This window comes from Leptosomus discolor, chromosome 22, assembly GCF_034619465.1.
Source record: "Leptosomus discolor isolate bLepDis1 chromosome 22, bLepDis1.hap2, whole genome shotgun sequence".
Classification (NCBI taxonomy): Eukaryota; Metazoa; Chordata; class Aves; order Leptosomiformes; family Leptosomidae; genus Leptosomus; species Leptosomus discolor.
The window spans coordinates 2,167,577-2,194,050 of record NC_141412.1 but is presented as its reverse complement, the minus strand read 5'-3'; the positions used below and the strand labels follow the sequence as shown (position 1 = coordinate 2,194,050).

Here is a 26,474-nt window from a genome sequence, read left to right as displayed (position 1 = left end):
CTACCGCAGAGTCACACGCAAGCGTTGGTTTATCTCCTTCCGAAGGAGCAGCTGCATCTCTGCCACCTCCTGGCGGCTCAGCGCCCTGTCACAGGACTGAAAGGTCAGCCTGTAGCAGAGGCTCCTCCGTCCGGTCTCTGACGGCTGGAAACGGTCGATTAACTGGATGGATACGACCGTTTCACCCGACACCTGCCTAGCAATGGTGTGAAAAGCAACTTGGTCAAATTGTTCCCCGTCAGGAACCCAAAAACTGACATCGTGCACGTAGGAAGGTGGATAGAGAGAAAAACTCTTGAAAAGTCTTAACTCTCCTCTAGGAAACTGGCGGAGGAACCGTGTGTCTGATGTCCAGAGCATTCGCCAGTCAGCTATTCCACAGATCAGCATGGCTAGGAGGTCAAGATTCAGCGAAGCAAAGACAACCACCAACTCGCTGCTTACTAGTTCATAATGAGCTGTCCTTATAATTCCCACACACGAGCCCTTCTCACAGGAGCCTGAACTATCTATCTCCATACAGAGGAAGCACTGAATTTTACTAAGCTGAGATTCGAAAGCAGTAAAGTTATTGAGCTCAGTTGTTTCAAAGCTCACTGCTTCCTGCAGATTGATAGCCACTTTAGAGCCCGAAACAGTCTGCTGAAGAGCATGTATGCTGGCTTTAATGTTATCCACCAACATCTGGATACAGCTGTTCTCTGTACCCCTGTTAACTGCACAAACAAAAACCGTTTCATGGAAAACAGGCATGGAGTAAGGACTGATAAGACACTTCCTGAAAACTGGGCCAGAAAGAACATGAAGTGTCCCTGGGAGAAAGGCTCCTCTTTGTACTATTGCCTGAGCATAAGGCAGAAGGGAAGGTCTAAGATAATACTGTTTGGAAAAGCGGCATCCCTCTTGGGCGTTCACCCAGCCCTTTTTATCTGTGTCCCTGCAAAAATCAACTTGGGAAAAGAAAGCTGCATTTGCCAGTCCATTAGACATTTCTTCAGCGCTTGGAGTCTCCTCTGGTCTCGGAACGATCCAAAAGATACTTGAGTGACAAACACCACTGAGGTGACCTTGGTGGATCAGAGGAAGGCAGTAGTCAATGTTCTGTAACAGAAAGGCTCGGCTGAGCTCTGCAGTGAGCGTCTCGTTTACTGTCCGTACTGGATGATTTGAATTCACTTCTAGGAAACCCCTGTGAAAAACAAAAGTGCAAATTACAGACATGGCTAAACTGATTTCCTTGAAATGCCTTCCGGTGATCATAACTTGAGCGCAGTAATTTACCCGAAACAATCTCAGATATTAAGCCGGTTTCTAGCAACTACCTGAACAAGCCAAGTCTTTCATCGAAGGCGTTGCATTGGCTAACATGTTTTCACGATGGTGGTGTTTGTCTCCAGGTGGCAAGCAAAAATTAACTGCACTTTCACTGGTAAAAAAGGAATGGGACTTAACAGTCAGCATCGCCATTTCCACTCAGCACCGGCATTACCAAACTGCAGAAATGAATCAAATTATGCTGGCCCTTGAGAATCTCCGAAGTATGCAGCAGTTCGCCGAAGAGCTTACCATTTTTTATCCTAGCTAGCCTTAGCATTGTGGTATTAGCAGACACCAGGTCAGCTCCTGAATTTCTTCCACAGTACAGTAAAACAGATTAAAGTTTTCATCCTTATTTGTGCGTTCAAGCAGCTTGGTCTCAACCATAAAGTTTCTTTTTGTTCTGTAGACTGATTTTAAGTAGGCCATAACCACAAGCCAACATGAAGCAGACTTGAAGAAGAAATGGAACAGGAAATTCTGTAAAGGGGAAAGGAGGGAAAGGGAAGCAATCCATTTTATCTGACACCTGTGCTGGTCCTTCCCACTGAGATCCCAAGTGTGTGTTACTGCCAAACAGAAACTAATTATAGAACTTACCTATTAATTTTATCCACGAGGACTTGTGGCACTTGAAAAGAAATTTTTCGGCTTCCCAGTTCTATCTCACAGGTCATGGGTTTGAAATACAGAAGTGGCGTGCTTCGTGTGAAAATATGGTTTAAAGCACCCTCTACACAGAACGATTTATCTTGACTCCTGACAATACACAAAAGCAGAGCAAAGTCATTGATCGTTTCCTACATCTCATGTGTCACTCACAAGTAAGCATTACATACACACCTAACTCCGTGTAACACTAACACACCTCTTACTGAATCCCCCGTCTCGTTACAAGGTGACAAAAATGCAACACTACCGTATTTTTACTGAGCAGGTGGTCCAACACTGGAACAAGTTGCGCGGAAAGGTTGTGCTCTCTCCGCCCCTGGAGAGTGAATGTGGCTCTGAGCAACTTGCTGGCTCTGTGTTGAGCTGTGGGGCAGGATTAGATGACTGCCCAAGGCCCCTGCCAACATCAACCATGCTGTGATTCTGTGCTAAGCAGATACACATACCAGAGCCGTCCTGCTGTCTTTAGGTTGAAATTGACATTTGTTCTGAAATGGACCATTTTGACCTTTAAAATCCTAAGACAGTCTTTTCCTTTTTCTTTTTCTTTTGGCAAGAAGCTTGCATTTTTATCTTGGCTATTCTGCTTAGAGATGAAAAAGAACTGTAGCCATTTTAAGGAAAAGTAAAGGGAGTTCTCTCTGACAAACAAGATACTAAAACAACATACTAGTGCTAGGCATTATAAGAGCACAAATATCAACTTTTCAGTTTTGCCACATGATGGTTACCTGTAGCCTGTACACTTATATCCGTGGATCGTCTCTGCTTTAAAAGGATGAACATCACTCAAGATAAATCCAGCTCCTGCTGCCACAGCCACTATTTGCCAGCTGTTGTGCCACTCTCTCCTTGGTTGATCAGCGGGTGTCCCACCCTGTCCATTGCAAAGAGCCACATGGACCTCTCCCTCCTGTGTCAGCACTTCTGCGGAGCTGGAAGGAAAGCCAGGCAACAAGAAAAATCCTGCTAGCACACCCAGAAACTTTACAGTGCCGGAAAACCACCTGTAAATCTGTATCACAGCAGTCAATTAGCATAGAACTACTTCTGGTTTACTCACCTACGGAAGAAGTGGGCAAGAAGCTCTCTGTTCTTCACTACCCCAGCCTTTCTCCCACAGTGAGGGAAGTTGAAATAAATACAATCAAATTCTCTTTTTTCTGGTAAAAAATAGTCCTTCAGCTTGGTGCAGTCCACAGAAAACACAACTTCAGCTCCTTCAAAAGTAAACGAAAACCAAGACTGATGTTTATCATTATGGAAAATTTTAAAGAAAAGTAGCAATTAAAGTCCTTATTTTTAGAGCATATCAGAGCAGTGGCTGCCAGGCATCTTCCCAGTCGCGTCCATCAGGAAAACCAGAAAGCCTAGGCTCCCTTTGCTCTCTTGCAGAGATCTGCTAACCGGCTACTTGTTTCAGTATTATTTCAGTCTGCTCAGATTTTAGGGTATTTGATTTAGCCTCTTGGACGATTCCAGCACCTCGTGGTAAAAGCGGTCTTCCGAGACGCCTGGAGCGGGCCAAAAGCGGCCGGACAGCTCCTACGGAGGCACAGCAGCGCCAGGTCCCCGACTCGGCGAAGGCATGCCGCTCCGCAGCCTCGCCTCGACCCTCAAAAGAGCGGTCAGTGACAACGGCTGCGGACTACCGACACCGTTTCTCGCCCCGTCCCGGGCTCCTCCGTCGCTTTGCCCGACGGCCCCCGCTCCTGCCGACCCACCTCTCTCCCGCAGCCGGCGGATGCTCTCCGCGGCTCGCCCCCGCCCGGACACCTCCTCTTCGCTCTCGTAGCAAGTGGCCACGACGTGGGTCCCCGCCTCCCCGCACAGGGAGGCCGCGAAGGAGAAGTTGCCCTCCCCGAGCAGCAGCACCCGGCGCACCGGCTCCATGTCCGCAACCAGCCCGCAGGCACCCGGCGCTCCCTCATGACGTTTCCGCCGGCCAGCGGGCCGCTGGTGCGCTCACCGCCCGTTGGTGGCGTCAGGCCGCTCCGCCCCCGGCCCCGGTGAGGCCCCGGGCGGCCGGCGATGCGGCGGCCGGCGCCCCTCGCCGCGGCCCCGGGCCTCCGCGCCTGCCCTGGGCCGGCTGCGGAAGCGGCTTCTCCCCGCGGGCGCGGTCTGGGCCGCTGCGGGCCTGCCCGGTGCTTTGCGGGCAGCCGCTCCGCTGGCGGGCACTCCGCTGCCGGCGCCGCTGGCGAGGCCGGGAGCGGGAACGGGCTGGCCGCTGCAGTCCCAGGGCTGCAAGTTATGGCTGGAGAGAGAATAGCGATGCTTTGCTGTCGCCTGTTCTATTTGTGCGCGCTCAGCTGCTGCACAGGGCAAGGACAGTGTTTCAGCAGTGACATGGGTAACGGCAGCGGAAGGCTTAAAATCGGCAGAGGCACGCTCCAACAGAGACCTACTGCCTGCAGTTTATGAGGTCTGCTTCTGATTCAGGCATTAGGTCCCTGTGGCCTTGGGTAAATCGCTTCGTCTGTTTCAAAGGGTGGGTAAGTTACTCTGAGAGGTATTCGGTAACATGAAGCTGAGAAATGCAGTATCACAGTTCAGGAAAATAGATACCATACCACCTTTCTCCTGCCCGCCCCCCCCCCCCCCCCCCCCCCAAAAAAAAAAAAAAAAAAAAAAGCTTTTTCGCATCAAGAAGGAACACAGTTCTTCTCTGGTACCCTCTGTCACATGTGGAAGGATAGGAGGTCCCTCTCCAATCACCAGAAGTGTGGAAGGGACAGCATTCCATACCATGTTACGTGCTGTTGAGATCCAAGCTGATCCTAGGGAGTTGCTGATTTCTATTGCTAGATCATGTCCAAGATCTGTTTGTACACCTCCCTCCATGGCTCCTTAATGCGTGCTACTGGCCATGGGGAACTGTGGATGGATTGGGACAGCACTTTTCCCAGTATGGCTGGAGGTGCACCACCAATGAAAACGATTACTCAGAGAAAACCCTTATGGGGAACTGGAATGAAGGGCGATAGGATATCCAGAGCAAGCAAGCCCAGGCCACTTCCTTTCCCAGGTATGTCCTTGTGCTTTTCCTTGTTGTGGATATAGCATATCTCAGTTGAGATGATCACTGGTCACTTAATTTGTCATGCACACAGGGCATTATCTCTTCCATCCCCAGCTAGAGATGCACCAGAGGTAAGCCTCCCATGAGTAGCTTCCCTTTCTGCAGCCCTGCTCCTAGTCTTTTCTACTGCTTTTTAAAAATGCAGAAAGGCAGCAGTCAGCACCCTTTTCTCTGATGAGTGCCCTACAACAGTTCCACTACAGGAGTAAGGATATGAGGAATGCTGTTTTGCTTAAACTCAGTCTTACTACCCGTAACAGTGGCCCCAGTCCAGCTCTCTTTCCTTTGCTGTTCAGATGGTGAATTAAAAGTCATCACCGAAGCTTTGTGATCTTCGGTTAGACTGATTTGAAAGTCGCAGTGCAATTGCAGGTACTTTGGTCTTCCTGTAAGACAGAAAACGTTAAAAGCTTTTTACTTATATTTAGCCATGCTAAGTGGGAGTTTTTCTTTTCAGTATAGTCACTGCTTTGAAACAACATACTCTTCAGATTACAAGGGAAAGCATCAGAGAATAAAGAGTATGCGCACAGAACTGAAACATAGTCTGTTGGATCTGTAGTGTAGCTGAAGAGGAGGTTCTGAATGGCATTTGTGCTTAGAGATGACAGAATTGTTTTCTGTCATTTTCTCATTGTTGAGTTGTGCTCCTGTGCCTCCACGAAACAGGTCTTTCGAGTCATTCAGGGAGTGGTATTTGCATTTCAAGTGTTGCTGTCTAGCTAACCTCATCACCTTTATCCACAATGAGCTCTCACTCAAAATTCCCATTTCTTGCTCCTGAGTTTGAGCCTAACAAAACCCAGCTCTATAGAAAAAATTCCCTCAGTTGTACTTTCTGGATATTTTCTTACTATTTCGCATTTACTTTCTCAAGGTTTTTTGTGTTTATTCTTTTAGGATTTGAATGAGAACCTCATTGGTTTCCAGGCCACCACCCTGAGTTGGAACCTCCTTCATTCAACCCAACTGCTCAGTCCTGCTACACAATAGACCACAGGTCTCCATATGACAGCATTTTCTTTCCTTGTGTCCAACACTCAGAGAAGGAAAAAGAAGGATGCAGGAAAAGCAACAGAAATTGAGATAATCTGCAGACTGTGCCTTCAGAAAAACAGGAGGCCTGTCTGCTAGCAGTGCTACAAGGATATCCTTCAAGCAAAAAGACCTGCCAGACATTAAAGCCAAACGTAGCATCACGTGAAAAATGTTCTGCCTGCTTTCTCAGCTGTGCTGCTTGTAACCTGCGTGTGTTTCCGTCGTTTGCTGTGTGTGCAGAGGGGACTGACTGCAAGTCACCAGTCACCCTGCACCTTGTCAGTCAAGCCCAACTAACACCTTAACTGGAAGAGCTTATTAGAACCAGCTGATAGGAAACACTAGACCTTGGCAAGTAGCTGGGATTTGGGGTATTTGACAATGCCCCCCACATCACTGAGCGCTCATTTTATTTTCATCACTTAAAGCCATGGAAGAAGGATGTCCTCCAGTTCTTTTGAGATTTAAACTGATAGTTTCTAATATAACTTTAATCTGAGCAGGTATAAGGAACATAGAAAATCGGTCAGGTCATAACTGACTCTGGTGATCTGTGCGACAGATCCATGACATTCTGTCCTTTTTGGACATGAATTTTAGAAATTAAATCCCAGTAATACAGACTCTCCTTTATGCTCATATCCCTTTGAAGAGCGGTGTTAAACAGATGATGACACCTGAGAACGCCTTAGTAGTGTTTTGTACCACTCAACAGTGTTAGCATAAATCAGATTAGTACTGTAGACGTCAGATCCTGTTCATTGTTTGAAAGGCACTGACAGCACAGTTTCAAAGTGATGTGATTTGCAACATGAGAGCAGGACGTTCTTCTGTCTGGAAATGTATGTGTTTACTGCAGCTATGCAGTTTTCATCTGCAACTACTCTGAATTGGTTGCAGCACTTGGATGCTTCTCCGTGAGTCATTCTAGAGATTTAAGATACAGTTGTCTTCCATTCAGTTATTATCTAATAGCCACACTTCGAATTGGTTTCAATTGTCATGAAGTTGTTTTACCAGTCTAATCTCCACTGGAGAAACTTTTGTGTTGCTTGTGAAACACTCTGAAATCCTCTGGCCACATTGAAGGAAAAGGCTTATGCAATTAGATGTTTGCAAAACATTAGAGTACACGAAGTGAAACTAGTAAAGTGTTTCTGAACATCAGGACAAGCTCTCCTGGACACACCTGCCACTCAAGCTGTAAGCAAGAATGATGCCAGGTATGTTTCCCTGCACAGCAACCTTACACAGCTTTCTTGACCCAACACTTCCCTTGTCCTCAGTGCTCAAAACAAAAAAAATACAAACTGCTTATTCATGTTTTATTTGTTAGTAAACTTACTCAGCATAAATAATAAGAGTAGCCATTCAGTATAGTTGGCATCTGATGAAAAGTGCTCTTGAATGGCCCCCCGGGGTGGCTTTAAATAGCAGCCTACTTCCTTTGGGCTCCTGCAATGGCAGGCTTCTCTTCACGGGTGATAGGGATAGTGCGCTCAGGGACGTCACTTTGTTTCCTCGGTGCGCTCACAGTCAGGACTCCATCCAGAGAGAGTGATGAGGTTATGGTCAGAGGGTCCACATCATCTGGAATCCTGTATTTCCTGTTGAACTCCCTGGCAATAAAGCCGTGCTCATCCTTCAAAAGGAGAAGAGAAGGAACAGCCCTGATTAGAAATGTTCACTCAGTTCCACCTGAACCGTGAGCCCTTCGCATAAAGTTTGAGATCAGGAAGCTCCAGCTCTGAAAGGAAAACCTTTCAGAAAGTTGAAAGAGTTTTTATTATGAGATGCCCTTTTTAAAGTGCCAAGACTGGCTGAAGTGAGACGCTGCCCTGCCTAGGCTGCAGGTGCCTTCAGGTACACTGGTTACAGGAGGAGACTTTATGTTCCAGCTCTTGTGCTAGCCAGAGACTGGCTTCATTGCACAGTAGTGTGCTGTCATTCCTAAGATGCAGCAGCTAGACCTGCCTGTAGTGCCAACCACACCTGTTCCTGAGGGTCTCCAGAGCTCTGGTAATACACAGCTGTCTAGTGAGCCGAGCTCTGGTATAGTGCTTGATTATTTTCTTAGCCAAAAAATACTGCAGAAGCTATGTCAGGATTAGAGGCTTCCATCAGCTGTAAGGAGTGCTGTTTTTCCTGACTGACAGATCTGTGCTCCTAGAAGCTCTTAGAGCTGACAATTCCAATGACATAGCTACTTTATTCATTTTCTTCTGGTGAGGAGGCAGGGTTGGGGGGTGTGACGGAGATGGGGTCTGGCAAACCCTGTTACATACAGCTTTGGACATGGGTTTTGATTTCTGTCTGCCCAGTTGCCACACACGTCTCCAGAGCCAGCAAGCAGAGGGATGACTGACAGCAGAATACAACATTTAAGGACTGCAAACTGATAGATGGGCCTTTTTCAGGAAGAGGTAGCCTCACAGTAACAGAACAGGGAAATGCACTCATTCGTTATATGGTTTAATTATTACAGTTCGTTGTTAGCCTATTGAATGCCTCCCTGCATTCCTGGCCTCTTCCCAGAAAGAGGGAGACCCAGAAATGCCCATTTCAAAGATGATTTTCCAGTTCAGTTCAGGGTTCATGTAACGTCAGCAATAAATCTCCACCCTGTTGCTGCCCAGTCTGGGATCAGCGGGGGGGGGGGTTGCCCAGAGTATCTTCCATTAGGACTGGTGGATAAAAAACATTAGAGGTATTTGAGATGAGCACAAGGACAGGATTGTTTTGCAGCCTCCTTGTTTAAACATAGATGAGGAAGTTCACACTGATTCTATCTGTCCACAGTTAAAGTAGAAGTACCTGGCGCTCATCATGTTTCCCGTGAATTTCTATCATGTCCCCAAGCACCTTCACTTTTAGCTCCTCAGGCGAGAAATGCTTCACATCAAGATTTACAGAAAATTTGTCTTTCTCCAGTCGCATCTGCAAAACAAAGAAGCGACTTCAGAAAAGAGCAGGTGAGGGTTTCAACTTAAAAAGGCTCTCAGAATATAGCAGTTCAAGACTAGCTGGTATCTACATGTGCACTGTCATTTGTTCCTGGGATTCTGATCTCTGCGGCTTTGTCCCTTGCTGGCCTTTTACACTAATGCCCATCACTACAGCATCTAAAATGTGAATGCTTTCACTTGATTACATAGGATAAATGTTTTCCTTGGGAGTGAGGAAGAGATTCTCTTAATCTGAGTTTGTTAAAACTGACTCCAGTTGGCATACAGGTTTCGCACCTGATGCTTGTTACAGAACATCTGGAGGTTTCCAGTTTCTGTGGTTAGGTTTTGCAGTCTTGCGAGCAAAAGAAACCCTGACTGTGTAGCTCACTGGAGCTCATCTGCAGGCTAGCAGGCTTACCCATGCATCATCACTCTTTAGTAACCAAACTAATGTGTCACTGGTGAGCAGTACTGCCTCACTGCTCACCTGTTATCTGAACAGCAGTATGTCTGCCGAAACTCTGAGTCACCTGCTCTTAATCTCACCTCCTTCCCTTCTGTTTTGCACTTTGTCGTCTCTTTCAAATACTGCTTTTTGCTGCTTCCTGAGGTTGAATTTGCATTTTCTGCCTGTCTTGGACACATTTGTGGGACTTTGCTATTTCGGCTGACTGTCTCTGCCTTCCTGCTGCATTTGTGTTCAGGGAGCATGCAAGCCTCCTGGAGCTCCGCTCTGGGATGTGGAGGCAGCCTCTGTGCCAGCTTTACACCTACTGGTTCCTGCAGTTTGATCTGACAGCCTAAGTGCTTCCTCCTCCTTCTAGATTATTTGTGAAGATTTATCCACTGAGATAGTCAGATGTTGTTATCAGTGGTGCTTATTATGGCTGCTTCAGTGGACAGCCAGACCCAGGTCACTAAACCAAGGAAAATATTATGCGAAGATTAAAAGAATACTTTCCTCTCACTCCTTTGGCTTAGAATAGCTCTACAAGTTACTTGTAAATAAGACAGTTGACTCACAGAACAGGCGAGGTTGTTTGAACTGTGTGCCTCGGCTCAGCCCCTGAAGCAAGCAGACGGCTGCTTACTTCACAATCTTTTGGGTCCTGTATCTTACTTAAAATGCTGTTCTTCTCAGCAGTGATTCTTTAAAATAGACCCCTTTTTGCCTCAGCCGCCATGAGCTCCCACACTGCCTGACGTCAGGATCCCAATACTCCTGCCCACTACCCTGTGTTGTTTGCTTCTCAGGAGGGAGTGGGATTGAAAGTTTTGCACAGCAGACAGGGAAATGAGGCTTCCTCCTTTCTTCGGTCATCTCTTACAGTCATTTGCCGCACACACTCCACTCACTTTGCCTCTATTCCTAACGCTATGACAATACTTGCTCTCAGTCACAAATGCTTAGCAGAGCATGCAGAGGTTCTTGCCTAATGCAGAGGAGCAGAGGCACAAACGCAGCACCCTTTTCCCCGGCATTTCCTAATGACCGCCTACAAGCAGCTTCCAAGCTCTCAGCTCTCAAGGGTCTCCAGCTCCAGACCCATCAGGATGTGCACACAGCAATAACAAAGAGCATTAAGAAGGGAAGATTACCTCAGAGAGTCCTGCCTCTAGCCAACTGGGCATCCGAAGAATGGGGGATCTCATCAGGAAGGGACTGAGGCTGGGGGAAGCAGGGAGCAGCTCTGACTCCTGCAGGTGCTCTCCGAAAATCTGGTCAAAGATACGACTCGGTGCCAACCAAGATAACAGGGGTCGGCGGATCAGGGGGTTATGAATGGTGATATCCATTGGAGTGCGCTGGAGGAGCCTGGCAAACAACTGTGCTGCAGTGCTGTGCCAGGAGCGCAGGACAGCTTTATACCCGTGCAGCTGGCCTGGCCTTCCCCCCCTACCCCCCTCCCCGAGGTCTCTTGAACAGTGGTGTCAGGGATTTTATTGTCCCACTCCTGGGCTGGTCCCTTCAGCGGTGCCCAGTAGCTGTCTGGGGGATTTGAACACACTGCTGAGGAGGAGGGGGAAGGGGAGAAGAAGAAAAGGAGCCTAATGGGGCAGCAAGAAGCCAAACTGCCCAGCCACCCGCCCTGGTCCCCACGTGCTGTTTATCTGCAGAGTCCCAGACAGGCTTGGCGGATGTTCCCAGCTGCTTTGGATGCCAGCAGGATCAATGCAGCTCCTATCTTTGGCTCACAGGGAAAATGACAAGGGGCCGTTGTTCCCACTGCCAGCGCTGAGACTTCAGCTCCCCACATCACCCACCAGTCTAGGAAGAGCTCTGCCTCTCCTTAAGGCAAAGGAAGCCACAGGCCTGCTTTAGTCAGAGAGCAGGAAAGATCCCAGGAGGTCTTTGCTGAGATACCCCTGGCAGTGCAGCTCTCTGCAGCTCAGTAAGCCTTGCTGCCTTAGTGCATGCCCATTGGGGTGTGTATGAATGAAGGATGGATTTCTCCACAGTGCTTCAGCCCAACACCTCTCATCTTTTGCCCACTACAGAAATCACTTTGCTGGAGAGAGCAGAAGAGCCCAACACTCTGTGACCTCAAAGTACTCCAGAGGGCTGTCAGCAGAGATAAACCGGGCGTGCCAACAGCCTCCACGGTGCAGCACTGTGACATGCCTTCTCGGGGATGCAAGCTACCTCTCTCTGTCTGCGCCCCTGCAGTAAGCTGATTTCCTTATAATTATGTTCCTACAACGTCTTAATTCATATATTTATTTTAATTCCTGCCTCACCTGTAAACCTAAATCATGGGAATGGGTTCAGCCTAGCAACTGTCCTTAGAGGGCTAGTCTCTGCCTCTAAGAGCTCGCAACTTAAATACAGTTACTGGCTTAGAGGCACATCATTCTTACTGCTAGCACCACCAGGCCTTTGCAAAAGGGCCTGACGCTCTTCCTTTCAGCTTGCCTGGAAGAATAGGAAGCAGAATCTGCTCTGTGCAACAGCTCAGGCCATAAATACCTTCTCCAATTGCCTATTACATCAGCAGCAGTGCACCTGCTCTCTCATACTGAGGGACATGGACTCAAGGGAATCTCTGGTTTCAGAGTACAAGGAGCTTAACTGGTCACTGCTCCCCCACTGCCCACCCTATCCTGTGTCCCACCACCACCACCACCACCACCACTCAGTTCAATAAAACTGGATCTATGCCAGCTTCAGATACCTGTTTAACTCATGATATCTGGCAGGAGCATTTCTTCAGGTGTCATTATATTGTGCCAAAGCCCTGGCCAGGGAACAGTCTGGACAGCCCAGCTTGCAGCAGCACAGTTCAGGATGTGGAGGTGTCAGTAGTGGTATCTGGATCCTGCCTAGCCCTGCTTAACTACCTGCAGTGCTTTACCACTCACAGGAATAAAAGGCTTGAGCCGTCCGCTCAGCTTCTGGGAAAATCAAGCTCCTTTGTGTAGGGTACATGAGGGACTGATTTGGGCCCTAAGCTCACAGTGGGGCAACAGGCATGATAGCGACTTCACGTAACTTTGCACAACCTGATCAAGCACCAGCCGGCATTAGCTACTGCCCCGTCCCCATGGAGTGCTTCAGGGACCAATGTCAGGGACTCCTTCAACCTGCTTACAATGAGCCTTCTTGCTGGCCCTTGCCTTTGGGAGCACCGCAGGCAGCTGAGCCTGAAATCTGTCCTGCTTTCTCCTCCTTCAGCCTCCCTCAGCTGGCCTCTGTGCCCTCCTGCTGTACTTGGCTGCCTGTTTGCCTCCTGCACCCCTGCTTGAGGAGGAGATCTTAGAGGCTGGGAGAAGGTGCGGGACTTTTCTGACGCGTCCCTGACTGCAGGCAGTGCCTTCACTCCCTGCTGGAATGCAGTGAGAAGCTTCCCTCGTCACCCTGGCGAGGCATCCTGGGGCCTGTGTTTGTGGCTATTTTGGTCCATCTTTTTATCACACACTCCTCCCTGTGGAATTCGCCCAATTAAAACCTTGCAATCTGCAGCCTTCACTCTCAGAGGCAGTGAGTGCTTAGAAGGTCCCTTTCCCAGACACGCCATGGCTGCACGGACTGTCCCCCATGCCTACCCCATGAGTTCGGAGTACGAGTTTGCCAACCCTAGCAAGATCTATGACCAGAACTTTGGAGAAGGTAAGAAAGGAGATGGGATTGCCCCGGCACATTTTTCTCTTCTGGGGCAGGAGGGCTTTTGGAGTCCCCCTGGGGAGACTGAGTTCCAGAGCAGGCAAGGGAAGCTGGAGCCAAGGAATTCTGAGTATAAGAACCCAGGTCAAATCGGGGCGGGGGGGCGGGGTGGGGAATACCCAGGGAATAGCCAGGGTCTCTCTCTTCAGGTCCACTTCCTCCATCCATGCCTACCTCTGTCTCTCCTGTCCATCCCTCATGCCCCTGATGGTCTGGCATTCATGCATATGCTGTGCAAACATGGAGCAAAATGCTCTGGGTGGGGGGAGTTTTTGCAGCCGGGGGCTGTGGAGAAAAGCTGAGCTGGGGTGTTCAGCACAAAGCCGGGCAGTAGCTGGCGGAGGGGAAGGAATGTGGGCAGCAGCAGAACCATTCAGCACCAGCACAACAGCGTGAAAAGGCAAAAAGCTCCAAGGAAAGCCCCCTGGACAATGGCACACAAAAGGCCTTTAGTTCTTCAGGGCAGTTTCTTCTCTATCAGCATTTTCCATGCCCATCCCTGGCTGTGGGCTTTGCACTGCAGAGCGCCCAGTGCACCTACTAGTCCCTCCCTGTGCACCCATCAGACATGCGAAAGCTGGATGCCAGCCCTTGGCTTGCTGGCAGCTGCTGGCTATGTGGTAGGAGACAGTGGCTGGCAGGCAGCTGGCTCTGTGTGTGTTTTAGAGACTCAAAGGTAGGAACCGCAAAAGACTCCATCCATATTGTGCTGACGTGGTGGCAAAACCGAGGCATTCGCCAGGTCCCAGCCTCCTACTGTCACCCTCCCCTATCTGCTGGCAACCACCCTTTTCCAACTCCTTCCCCTGTAAACCTCACACTCCTCACTGAGTCTCATTTTCAGGTGTGTCCCCGTGTGAGATTTTAGCCCCTGCCCTGTACCATGGCTACTACATCAGGCCTCGGATCAATAAGCAGCTGGATCGTGGCACCTCTGAGATCACCCTCAATGAGCACAAATTCGAGGTGTTCCTGGATGTCTGTCACTTCCTGCCGGATGAGCTCACTGTCCGCACTGTAGACAACCTGCTGGAGGTGATGGGGCAGCACCCACAGAAAGCTGACCGCCATGGCTTCATCTCCCGAGAGTTCACCAGGACCTACATCCTCCCTCTGGATGTCGACCCCTTGCTGGTGAGAGCCACGTTGTCCCACGATGGCATCTTAAGCATTGTGGCTCCCCGGACAGGGAAGGAGGTGAAGGCCAGAGTCAACGAGGTGAAGATAACTCAACAGGAGCAGCCAGCAGGGAAAGAAGAACAGTCTGAGGAAGGAAAAGGGAAGGAAGAGTCCTAGAGGTCCCAGATCTGGGCTTGCATGGGAAAGGCGGGGGGGACAGGGATGGGGAATCCAATGGTGGCAGACCCCTATTTCTCACCATCAGTGTGAAGGGCTGTTAGGCAGCCGTATATATGCCAGACTTCTGCTTTTTAAGGCTGATGGTTGGAAAAAGGGACTTGAAACTGAAAAAAGACGGGGACTAAAGTGTTAGTGTCAGAGACCGTAGTGCAAGTTTTCTCCTAGGTAAGTGCTCTTTGAGCACCGTGCAGGGTGCTCTTCTCTCACCCCAAACGGCAAGGGTCACTCTTACCCTAAACCATGAGGCTGTGTCACAGTGGACTGTTAAACAGATGCTGTGCTCTAGCCCAGAATGGTACTGGGAAGAGGGAAGAGGTGATCCCAGTGCCTCGCTTCTGAGCTAGTGGCTGACCTTTGTGGAGATGGAAGGTGCTTGTTGGTCTGTAAAAGTGCCTGCAGCTCTCAGGAGGAAAGAGGAATAAATCTGCCTCTGATCTTCTCTTGTTTGCCTTGGATTCATGTTGCTTCTGGCCAAGCTACTCTGCAGCAGGAAGGATGGACAGTGCCTTAGCTGCTCCAGATGCAGGGAGCGGAGCAGCAGAGAGTTCACACTGAGATCATCTGTGGAAATAGCATCAGTGGGGACTTGGAGGGACTCTGCCCATGGGGCAGCCAGGGGCACCTCTGTGATTTGCCCTCCTGGCTCAGGTGCAGCTGGAATTGCTTGCTGTTGTAGGGAGCCCTCAGTGGGCAGTAGCCGCAAGGGAAAAAAGTAGAGTGATGAGCTCTTGGAGGCTCACTGTGCATTTCCAGACCTACAGCTGGAGTTAGCCCAAGTAAACAAATGCCAAGCCATGGTCTCTGCTTGCTTCAGCCCTCTAGTTTATGGGACATAAGGCTTGTTCACACACAGACCTTTTCAGCCCTTGTGAGGGGAGTGAACCCCAAAATGCTGAAGGGAAAGGCTCTGCTCAGATCCCAAGTGCTTTGCTAGCATCTTAGCACTCTCTGTAGAGAGAGGTGATGAATTTGGCCCCTTTAGCAGACACAGTGATGCTACTGGCTACATGAGAAATGTCTCCAATAGCCTTATGATGTTGGGCCAGGGATCGCGTGTGCTGCTGTCAGTGGCAGCTGCTGCCTTGGCTGGCCCCGAGGGCTCAGCAGGTGCCAGTTGCAATCCTTGTCTTGTCAGAGCCAATTAAAGCAGCCAAAATGCTGTGTCACTGGCCAAATATGGGGGTCCCTGGCATGCCTCAGTGCAGCCTTCCCACAGAGGAAAGAGGAGGTTCCAAGGTCCCTGTGGACAGAGCTTCTCCCTCTCCCTGCTGGGATGTGACCCGCAGGCTTCTGCACTCTGCCTCCATGAATACATAGAGCCAGAAGAGCCCTGCTCAGGAGTCTATCCCATGCAGCATACCTCCTCAGTTGCTGAAACACTGGTATAAGGCTGCTCTTTCACCCTCTCCAGGCAAAGTGGGATCCAGACCAGAGTGAACCACTGTGCAGCTATTTTCTACTGCTCAGGGCCCCTGCCAACAATGAGGATCAGAGTCAAATTAAGAGCAGCCCTGCCTGCCAGCCTCATGAGAGCAAGCAGGAGGGTGGCTAAGCCTCCATCCCTCCCTGGGGCAGATCAGATACCCACACTCACGGTCTGTACTGCTGAGGGATGTCCTTATTTGTGAAGCAGGACCAGATAAGCCGCTGCCAGTATTTCAGATATTGTCAAAATAAAAATCACCTTTACAACAGGCTTTGTCTAAGTCATTAATAATAATAATTCCAGAGATAATCCTGGGCTAGTGACTTCCAAACACCTGAAGCAGCTTCTTGTAAGGGCAGGAACATCTCAGTCCTTAACTGCTCCGCTGTGTACAAGCCTCTCTCTGCTCCTCAGTGCACACCGCACCAGCCTCGTGCACTGCACCAGATACATACCACATCCCGCTCACAGCAGCACCCACACAAGTCCCAAGTCCCAGGAGGGCTGAATTCCTGAGTCCATATCCATGTGGTGAGGGCAGAGACCTGTGTCCGGGTTCAGGAATGGCTATAATTTCCTTAGTTCCCTGCCATAAAAGGATTCCTCAAACTTACAACCCCTTCAGAGCAGTGTCTCTGTCTCTGATCTGGCATCTTCTGTGCTGGTAAGAAAGATCAATGGTCCCCTCGCTCACTGAAGGCCTCCTGTTACTAGGATAAACGTCTTCACAGGATTTGGGATAGGGAGGATAGCCAACATATAACCTGAAAGCTGGGCAAAGGGTGACTGACAGAAGGATTGCACGTTCACACACATTGCAGACGTGGCACATGCTAGAGCATGAAATGCCATCTGGCCCTGCTCTGACTCGGCAACACAAGGGCTGTGGGTTGCTGAACTACTGGGGGCTGAAAACAGCATGTGGCCAGGGCTGGGGCTGCACAGGGAGTGGATTCTAAGACAAAAGTGCCCAAAACAGTTCAGAGCTCTCTCTTCTGCATTTTTTATAGACAATGCGAGCTTGTTGTGTGCCTGTACCACACCTACCACGACATAGTCCCAGTCCCTCGGTGTCTGAGGTACCCTGATACTCTTGCAATAGAAACACACAGCATTAGTAGTCATTACACAGTTCTGTTCCCCCTCTGGCTTTTATTAGCCCTGTCTTTGCTCTCTGACAAGTTCATTCTCTATTGCTGGGCACTTGCAGGCTCGTCCTACTGTGCCAGTTGTACAGCTGGTTACCCAGACAATGTCCCTGAGTGCGTGAAGACAGCTGACCCGAGCAGTGACGCAGTGAGTGGGGCTGGCACTGCCTGGTATCAGCCACTGGGCTGTTCCTCTGCACCCTGGCAGACTTTGCACAAAATAGCCTGATCGGTTTGCTGAGCAGGAGTGCTGGAAGCCATGCTTTCTTTCATCCCTGTAGACATAGACTGAGGAGGGAATGCAGAGTGGCAGCCAAATGCTCTCCAGCCCTGCCAATGTTTTTGATGCCTTTCTGTTTCTCTGGTGGAGCTCAAACCAGCAGCTCCAATATTTGTGAAAGGGGCTGATGGGAACAGGCTCCCAGGCTTTTTTTTTCTTCTCCACAAAGCGACAAAGCCCAAGTTATCCCAGAAATCAAAACAGACACTAGCTCACTAAATCAACAGTGTCTGTGGCAAACCCAGAGACACACAGTCTGCAACTTCCCAAGCAGGAACAGGCTCCTGAGACTACCTGGTCTTTGCAGGACCCTGAGAACATGGTCCTATTGGGACCGGGACTGAATCCCATCTGCCTGCATAAATCCAATCCTAAATTCTCCCTGAGGTGCTGTGGTGCAGGCTGAGCTGTGCAATTTCTCCAGCCACATGCTGAGCAGCAGTTTCAGAGCAAGACTCAGGCTTTGCAGGTCACGGTGGAGCTCATCCAGGATTCAGCTAAGAGAGCAGCTGTGCCCCATGGTCCTTCTAAAGCAGAACCCGTTCTCCTCCTGCCACTTCTGGACAGGTACAAGCTTTGCTCTGTCCTGGGGCAGATGATAAATGATGCTGTGAGCCTGGCTGAGAGCATGGGTAAAGCTGGAGTAGGGGACTAGGGCCTGTTCCTGAGATAGATACCCCACTAGAAGGGTGAATTAAAACTTACCCACTTGTCAGCACATCCCATGAGGTATTCCGGCCTGCACAAAACTGAGGCTGACTGCCAAATCAAAGCTGTGGAGCACAGTTTCTGCTCGAGGACTACATTAACATGGTGTCTTTCAGTATTGAGTATCAGCTCTGTTAGACCTCCTGGAGATCAGCTACCCGTTGTTCAGTCCAGGAATGACCAGCCACAGTCTGAAGGGCTCTCAACAGGGGTAGAGAGGTAAAACACACATTAACATTCCTGTTTGACATGCTGAGGGGTGAGCCTAAAAGCTGTATTGCAGGTCCTTAATGATGCGAAGTCCCTCATGGGACTCTGCCAATCTCAAAATCACAAATCTATACACCTTCATCTAGGTAGCTTTTAAAAAAATGGATTCCAGGTAATGTTCCTGAGGTTGCATACGCCTTTCTACCTGCAGCAGAAGCAGCAGCACTAGAGCTCAGCTGAGAGTAGACCTCCAAGCCTGCTCTCAGCTTTGCTGGGGCACCACCTCCCTCCCAAGAAGATGCACTCTCTTTCCCAGATGACACCAGCCCGTGCCACACATTTTTCTGACATCACGATTGAGATGCAATGACGAACAGCAGGAACAGCACTGAGAGCTCCCACCCTGATGTTTCTCCTTTTGTTCAGGAACATTTGAAGTCCCTCCTCCATCCCCTTTCACATCACTGCTGGCATCAGCAGGATGGCACTGGCGGGAGAGAGGGGTAGTGGAGGGACGTCCACTATACTAATCATAAAGCAGAATTTTAGCCCCAGGGCTGAGGCCTGGAGGCATGCTGCTACCTTGCCCTCTCCTCCCTGGGTAGCAAGAGGTGAGCGCAGGCCCCGGGGGCAGGGGGAGCCCAGGGCGAGCCCTCCGGTAGATGGCACGCACGGGCCCAGCGGAGCGTCGCTGCAGCGACGGAGAGAAACCCGACACTGCCAGACACTCCCTTGGAATAGCCAGGGGCCGAGCAGGAACCAGGAAATACAAGCTCTCCCTGTCCTGAAAACGCTGCTGCTTCATGGAGGAAGGAGCGACATGGGCAATCTCTGCAGCTGCGGGCGACCGTGGTGAGTACGGCATGTGCCAGGTAGGGGGATGGCGGACAAAGCTGCGGGCGGCCGGGACGGGAGCTTGGGTGGGCTTGGGAAGCGTTGCTTCCCTGTGCTGGGTTTGCCGGGGCTCCCGCCTGGCGCTCAGCCCTGCACCTTGCCGGCTCGCACAGGGACGGAGGGCGAGCGAGCCACCGGGCCGCTGCTGTGCAGGTGCCGGGGCGGGGGCGGGAGGCTGGGGCAGCCCCTGCCTGCCGAAGGCAGGGCCGGGGTGGGGGGGCGAGGCGAAGGGGCTTTTGTTGCTCACGTCTCTCAGCCCAGGCGGGCTGTGGCACCTCCTGGGACTGGCAGCTTGCGTTCCCGCAGCCGTGCCAGCGGCTGAGAATAGCTCAGTTCTAGGAAGGGTCTAGTCGAAACCCCTCTCCTTGCCCCAGTGGTCTCCGGCCAGGGAGACACCGTAAGGTGTCCCCTTGGCATACTGCAGGGAGGGGTCCCTGGGGCAGTGCTGGCACTAAGGGTCAGCTACTCCATCCTCCTCTGAGCTCCTCCAGCCCCTCTCCCTGCCCGCGTCTGTCTGGGCTTTATTTGCGCTTGGGAAATCCTGGCCACGTTTTTCAGATGATGTTGCTCTTTCTCGCTGGGAGGGAGGATCACAGCTTAATCCCTTCTGGCTCATGTTGTGCCCTGGGCCTCCTGCTTACAGAAAAAGGGCACAGTGGAGCATCATTCGGTGCCAAGAGGAAATATTTTCAGCTCTGAGTGTGGTACAAGGGGGAGAGCCATGAATATCAGATGAAGCTCCTAGGACATTCTCTCCAACACTGCATTTGTTAAAAGTATTAGAAATTCGCCAGTGCTTTTTAATAATTACAAGATGCACAGCATCATCTAGTGGCCGAAGCAGAGGAGGAGGTTCAGGACACCGAGGTCCTTCCAACCTGAGCCCTGAGCTTGAGGGCAGAAGAGTTTGGGATTTAGGAATAGGAGCTGTAGGTGGGAGGTGGAAGGCTGGTTCTTGACATGTCCCCCACCAAAAGCCCCATTTTATACTTCCTCTACCCTGTGGCAGAGGGTAAATGAGGCACCCAGGGCGTCAGCTTCATTACTGCAGCGGACAGGGGCCTGATCAGGGAGTGCCTGGGGCACAGGCTGGTTTCCTTGAGCAGAGCTGCAGTTGTCAGGGACTCCACTGATGCAGTATGGTGGCGAGAGCCGTGCCACAGCACAGACTGGCAAAGCTAGAGTACAAACACCACCATTACAGCACATGCTGTGGTGGCACTTTCGTGTCCAGGCAGTGCCAGGCCATGCACAAACACTTCTGCCTTCAAAAGGAAGTATAAACCATAATCTGAAGGTCACTCATCCGTGCGGAGTCAGGCAGAAAAGAAGCTTTCTGCTCCATTTGGGGAGCAGCTTGGTAGCAGGCTGGCTCCTCTGGGGCAATATAAAATTCTGCTGCCCCAAGGCTACTGGACCAGGACTCCTGTGCCCCACTTGATTTTTTCCCAGAGGCTGCATGGAAAGTAACAAGCTGGGATGGTATTTCTGGTAGTGTCGCTATTATCTTCTGGAAGATTTCTGCAGCAGAGGGCAAAGTTCTGGCTAAAGACCCTTTTGACCCCAGAACTCCTGTGGGACTCAAGTGCTAACATCTGCCTTATAGGCTGTGTAGTGAGGAGAAAGCAGAACTCTCTCCTCAGGAGCATCATTCCCTGGGAATGGAAACACATGGGTGAAGAAGAGCCTCAGAGGCTCCCAGGCTGTCCCTGTGCTGTGCAGGCTATTCAAATGTGCTGTTGGTAACGTGGGCTTAGGAGACACCTACAGAGGACAACAATCAAGAGCAGACTGGTGCACTGAAGCCCCGCTTTAGAAGTTTGCATGATTCATAACTTTGTCTTGGTGACAGAGGGGAAAAAAAGGGTATTTAATTTTAGTTCAGGTGTTTCCAAACACCTATACTGCTTTTATTTGTGTATGTTTTCTCAGCACCACAGCTGTGTCAACGAAGATCTGGGCTTCCTAAATAAACCTGAGACTTACAAAAGGGCTCAGGGGAGGTAGACACCCACCGTCTCCTGGACAGAAGATCCTTGTCATGATCACTACTGAAGCATGGGCCCTAAGGGACATAGGGCAAAGAGCAAAGGACTGAGGAGACTCCTGAAGTCTTTAAAGAAAATCTATTACAGCAAATTTATTTACAGAAGAAAGTTACTGATGAAGGGAAGAGTGTCCTCAGGTTTGGGTACCTCTGCAAGTATGGCCCTGTGGAGTGTAGGCCCCAGGTATTCACACCACTTGGTTTGGCACTCAGGGCCTCTGGCATGCATGGACAGCAAAAGATGCCAAAATTTGGGACCCACTGTGAAGCAGGTTTGTGTAGGGCAGAAATCAGGTTGGCATTGCCGTTGGGTAAAGAGAAGCAGCAATATAGCAACAGGGACATGTGTGCTGTCATGTAGAATACAATGTGCTTGTAGCAGGCTGTGAGTTAGTTACAACATGTTTGACCTGGTTTTGAGAAGAGGGGAGAGGTTTGCCCTGCTCTTTTTTTCCCTTGCCACATCCATTCTAATTACCGCAGATCTGAGGCTGGGAGATGCCTGGCTGTGATTAGCCTGCAGACAGCCTCAGAATAGCTCCAGCCTACACACTGGCTGCTAATGCTCTCTGTAGAGCAACCAAAACAAGCAAGAGCAGCTTGGAAAGCTGATACTGCAACCCACCTCCCTGGAAAGACAGGGACCCTGCCGATTTTGCTTCAAATGGTGCTATTTTAATTACATTGCACAACAGTCCTGAATGTTGTAAAGAAGCAAAGTGCTCTAGCACCCAAGCCTTGGCAAAGAGGGCTCTAGAGACCCCACAAGTTCATAGAGACAGTGGAGGAGGAAGCTGCAGGAGCCAAGTGAGAACCACCGCAAGACAAAGCAGTACTGCCTTGAGCTAGGCCCCTAACTCCAGGGGGCAGCCCCCCAGATTTTGTCTGTCAAGGACTGGAGGGCCATTGGTGCCTCTGTGGGGCAGCACACAGCAGAGACACAAGAAGCAGTGTTGGATGCTTTTGCACAGACGCGTGGCCACCCTGCCTTCCCCAAAGCTGCCTTTGACTTCCCAGGTCCAGCAAGTCTGGTTAATCATTACTGACCATTTTGAAGGTCTCCAAATTCTTTGCCCGCATTCATGCTTTTTTTTGTTTTGCCATTAAGAGTGCCAAAGGCATCTGCACATGCTGTCCTGCTCACCCTCCCACTGAAACTGCTTCTAAAAGCTGTCGAAGCCAGAGCTGTGCCCCAGGCACTGCATTGTTCCCGCCTGTGGCAGGACTGTCTGGCAAATGCACATGCTGTGGGACATAGAATGTTTCTTGGGAACCATCTGGTAACTCTGTAGCCCCATTAAAAGCGCTGGCTGCCCGCTTTCAGCTGCTGCTTGTGCTGCAGCAGAGACACAGACCCATGCGAGACCCTCAGCTGTACGCTGTGTTGGTCGGCAGCCAGCACCAGATGGACATGTGTACGCTGGAGGAGCCATGCAAGGGCTGGCACCTGCTTGTCCTCCAGCCCTCCGAGCATAATGCAACGATAACATTTCTTTCATGCATCTGGCCCAGAATGTGACACATCTCTGCTCTGCCAGACAGCCTGCGCTCCCCTGCCAGCACCAGCCTGCAGGAGCTCAGCTCCTGGCTCTGTTGTTACAGCTGGAATGAATTTGCCTCCTTTTCATTCTGCGGCCGGGACATAGCTGTATTTGGCTTGTCTATTTCTGGTCACACAGGTACAGCTGAGATGAGGGTTTGGCTTGCCTTATATTAAGTGCATAGCTTGTTTGGTTTGGTTGTGTTTTAAGTGGAAAACTGAGAACAGGAAAGCTGTCTGAAACATTAAATTAGCACAAGGTTTGCGCACAGCTGCTCCTTGGGCAAGGGGGCCAAAGCGCAGGGTATGGGGCTATCAGAGCATCTGGCCCTAAGAGAAGGGTTTCGTGCCAGTTGAGATCATGCTTTGTACCCTGCATCTTTGATCATACAGCTGTGGAAATGTAGTTGCAAAACTACAGTGAAATCTGTTCTCATTCACTCTGGTGCATATACATATTGGACAGCCAGGCAGGGCTGAAAAGCGAAGAGACTTGACGGTATCTGTGGGGTATGGTAGGTGTGTCACAGAAGAAGGAAACATATCCCCACATCTCCGCTTTGGATTTTCTCCCTGCAAGAGTCACTCAGGTTCTGGTTTGGCTCAATAGTTCTTCTCTGAGAGACTTAGTGGGCCTTTCTCATTACTCACAGATGTAGTACCCTGGGGTGGTGCATTTGGGTTTGCATGTTATGAGAGCAGAGGCTGGGGTCTCTCAGGGCTGACATCTCTCTCTGATTTCAGGAATTGTCCTTCGCCTTTTAAAAGAAAGAAAGAAAAGCAAGGTAAGAATTTGTGAAAATGCTTTAGAGGACGAGAAGAGGTGGAGTGACTGAGCCCCTGGTTAGCTGACATTAGTCAGTGCTGACTGTGAGTTGGGTCCCTGAGGCTGAGGTCCCCTCCCATGCTCTTTTGTACCTAACCTTCCTCAAGAGAAGTTTGTTAGAAGCAAGAGGCAAGATTTCTTTAAAGCTTAAAGCAAGGGGTGTGATGTGCCGTGGGGCTTGGCAAGGGGGAGGGAAGGGACCTCAGCAGTATCTTTAAAATACCAGAGTCTCATGTAAAACACATGCGAGTACTCCCAACTGGCAGTGTAGCAGAAGCTGCATCAAACTTCTGTAAGAGCTGCAAATATCCATGTGACGTCAATCCCTCAAAATAAAGTGCATTCCCTAAGTTGCCTAGTTGTGTCCTGTGAGCTTTGAACCATGCTAGGCAAAATATGTTTGCCAGCCAGCAAAGGAAATAACAAAGTTAAAGCTGGATCTGACTTCTCCAAGGGCCTGACAAGGAAGCTTTCTGTGCTGCGTCCTCCTAGGCTCTGCCAAGGACATTGCGGTCCACAGCACGTTGTCATCCTAGGAAACCTTATTTTTTCCAAAGAAACAAGCCCAGGCTTTCTTCTTGGAGGCGAGCCTCAGAGACAGCATCAGGGTTGAGGGTGTCAGATGAGGTAGAAATTTGATTTGTGGGGAGGGCCAATGACTCTGCATGTCTGCATTCAAAGGTGGAACAATAAACAGTTGTGTTAACCTGATCTGTTGGTGTTTCTTTTTCAGGAACTAATGTGAGACATGAGAGCCAACAGCATCAGCCTGGCAGGAAGGTAAACAGCTTCCCAGAGTTGTTTTCCTAACTGTATATTGAGAAGACAGAGCTGACCACCACTTCCTAGGCTAAATGGGTTGGGAGGATGTGGGGCAGCTTATTAGGCTTTAATGGTTGTGGGAACACTGTGCCTTGCTGCACAGTGATGCGGGCCCAATTTTTTTTCCCCTAAAGTGCAGTGGAAGCAGTAGGATGAAATCTCTCTCTGAGCCTGAGGTGTCGGAGGGCTGGGTGGTGCTGGGGGCAGTGTGCAGGGTGTCTCTGCCTGGTCTGGGGAAGGCATGTGTATCAGCAGCCCAGGGAGCTGACCTTCCAAAGCTCTTTCTCCCCAAAGGCTCCAACGTATGAAGACGTCCCAGAGTTTCCTGTCTACGCCACCGTGAGTAAACCCAAGAGTGTGAAGCAGGATGACAGCATCCATTACGCAGACATCCAAGTGTTCACCAAGGTCCGGGAGCGCTCTGCAGCAGAGGTGAAGAACTTACAAATGCAGAATGCCACAGAGTATGCCACCCTCAACTTCCCCCGGCCCAGACTGAAATATGACAGTAAGAATGGGACTCTGGTATAAAAGGCGTGATGGCCCCCTCCTCCTTTAGCAGCAAAAGGATTTCACAGATTTAGAGATGCTGTAAACGCAAGCTAACCTCATGGACACAGCAAGTCTCCTTGAGAAACTGCAGAGAGGCTGTGTCTTCTACTTGGATTTCTCTTTGGAGGACACAGGCATATTTAATCTCACATGATGAGTTGTTTCCTATCTGATTCTGCTGACAAAAACCACCTCTTCTGCTTGGAAGAGTTGCCTCTGAAGCTGGCAACGCATCTCCTCTCAGCACTGTGAGAAGACAGAGCTGCTCCTTGGCTGATGAAGGCTAAAACCACAGCTCAGAGCTGCAGTGAGAAAGGTCCTGCTGTGGCACAGGACCAGCTGAGTGCTGCTCTGCAGATGGATTTGGGAACATGGCATACAGGATTCAATACTTAGACAAGGGAGATGTTGCCACAGGATTTTGTGTCAGTGTTAAGAAAATTCTGCAATGTGCAGAATGACATGTGGATGTGGATACTATGAAGAAATGGCACGAAACCTTTAACAGTATCTACTGCAATATCTTCCTCCAACACCTGCCAGTGTAACTGCAGTCATGCACTATGTGCATCCCCTTTTCTCAAAAAGCTGTGTTCTATAACATGCACAGCACACTAAAACCAAGGCCAGAAATGCAGAATTAACTGCAGGGTACAGAACAATTTCTTTTACTGAAGGTCTGTACAGATATACATGCTTATGCCAACATGCACAGAAGTGAGTACTGAGCTCTCAGCTCTGACTGGAAATAAAATAAGGAAAATCCTCAATTTAACTGCAAGGCAGCCATTTAAAAGCCACTGCCTATATTTAGGGCAGTTACCCAGTCCTTAGATACGGCAGCTGTCTGCGTACCTGAGGTACTGGGAATGAATGCCGGTCAGCTTAAGAGAGGGCTTTGGACTTTTCTTCATTTTTTTATTTCTGTCAGCCTTAGTTATAAAACCCAGTAACATAGAGCATGCACCATGTGGTGTTTTCTGCTAACCCTCCCAGATACGCCTTTGAGGATTTGTTTAAGGATTTAAAATAGTGTTAATAATACAGTATAGCAATCGTCCAAAAGGCTTCTGCCACTGGACTGAATTTGGGAGTTGCAGCATTGGCAGTTGAACAGGGCTCCCAAGCAGTATCTTCAGGCACTAAATCAATGCTTGGCACATTCTGTTCCTAAATAATGCCCTGCATAGATAAATGCAGATCATGGGACAACCTCTTTATTGCCAGTGTTTAAAAATGGACATCCTGGTACATTTTATAAACCTACATAATTTTGCATGTTATGGCTCAGCTAAATGTAAAAAGCACGAAGGAGTTCCTGCTCATTACAAAAAATAAAGCTGGTATGGGCAGTGTTTGCTAAGATGGAAGTGTTTTGAGGACCAATCCTACAATTTTTCTACCTTTTTGCCCATGCTATCCAGTAGACCTCAGCAGGGCTGTTGT

The 26,474-nt window shown here is 49.8% G+C and overlaps 4 protein-coding genes across 4 annotated transcripts; 2 read left to right on the top strand and 2 right to left on the bottom strand.

Moving 5' to 3' along the window:
* FDXACB1 (ferredoxin-fold anticodon binding domain containing 1) lies at positions 1-3,882 on the bottom strand. Its single transcript, XM_009956121.2, has 5 exons — positions 3,714-3,882; positions 3,053-3,209; positions 2,721-2,924; positions 1,918-2,076; positions 1-1,189 (listed from the first exon to the last, which is right to left on the bottom strand). The coding sequence occupies exons 1-5, from the start codon at positions 3,880-3,882 to the stop codon at positions 1-3; spliced, it is 1,878 nt and encodes a 625-aa protein (XP_009954423.2).
* Positions 3,883-7,544: 3,662 nt separating this feature from the next.
* CRYAB (crystallin alpha B) lies at positions 7,545-10,851 on the bottom strand. Its single transcript, XM_009947987.2, has 3 exons — positions 10,654-10,851; positions 8,921-9,043; positions 7,545-7,748 (listed from the first exon to the last, which is right to left on the bottom strand). The coding sequence occupies exons 1-3, from the start codon at positions 10,849-10,851 to the stop codon at positions 7,545-7,547; spliced, it is 525 nt and encodes a 174-aa protein (XP_009946289.1).
* Positions 10,852-13,068: 2,217 nt separating this feature from the next.
* HSPB2 (heat shock protein family B (small) member 2) lies at positions 13,069-14,512 on the top strand. The gene is made up of 2 exons (XM_009947988.2): positions 13,069-13,162; positions 14,061-14,512. The coding sequence occupies exons 1-2, from the start codon at positions 13,069-13,071 to the stop codon at positions 14,510-14,512; spliced, it is 546 nt and encodes a 181-aa protein (XP_009946290.1).
* Positions 14,513-19,167: 4,655 nt separating this feature from the next.
* On the top strand, positions 19,168-25,007 carry C22H11orf52 (chromosome 22 C11orf52 homolog). The gene is made up of 4 exons (XM_086476959.1): positions 19,168-19,199; positions 23,573-23,613; positions 24,388-24,434; positions 24,771-25,007. Exons 1-4 carry the CDS (start codon positions 19,168-19,170, stop codon positions 25,005-25,007), a joined length of 357 nt encoding a protein of 118 aa, XP_086333085.1.
* Positions 25,008-26,474: the final 1,467 nt, after the last annotated feature.

Coding starts and splice junctions, on each gene's coding strand:
- FDXACB1 (XM_009956121.2), bottom strand. CDS start 3,882: ATGGAGCCGGTGCGCCGGGTGCTGCTGCTCGGGGAGGGCAACTTCTCC. Junction 2,077..2,720: donor TATAAGTGTACAGGCTACAG/GTAACCATCATG, acceptor GTGTATTGTCAG/GAGTCAAGATAAATCGTTCT. Junction 1,190..1,917: donor CTCGTGGATAAAATTAATAG/GTAAGTTCTATA, acceptor TGTTTTTCACAG/GGGTTTCCTAGAAGTGAATT.
- CRYAB (XM_009947987.2), bottom strand. CDS start 10,851: ATGGATATCACCATTCATAACCCCCTGATCCGCCGACCCCTGTTATCT. Junction 9,044..10,653: donor TAGAGGCAGGACTCTCTGAG/GTAATCTTCCCT, acceptor TTTGTTTTGCAG/ATGCGACTGGAGAAAGACAA. Junction 7,749..8,920: donor GGAAACATGATGAGCGCCAG/GTACTTCTACTT, acceptor CTCCTTTTGAAG/GATGAGCACGGCTTTATTGC.
- HSPB2 (XM_009947988.2), top strand. CDS start 13,069: ATGGCTGCACGGACTGTCCCCCATGCCTACCCCATGAGTTCGGAGTAC. Junction 13,163..14,060: donor TGACCAGAACTTTGGAGAAG/GTAAGAAAGGAG, acceptor TCTCATTTTCAG/GTGTGTCCCCGTGTGAGATT.
- C22H11orf52 (XM_086476959.1), top strand. CDS start 19,168: ATGGGCAATCTCTGCAGCTGCGGGCGACCGTG. Junction 19,200..23,572: donor TGCAGCTGCGGGCGACCGTG/GTGAGTACGGCA, acceptor CTCTGATTTCAG/GAATTGTCCTTCGCCTTTTA. Junction 23,614..24,387: donor AAGAAAGAAAGAAAAGCAAG/GTAAGAATTTGT, acceptor TTTCTTTTTCAG/GAACTAATGTGAGACATGAG.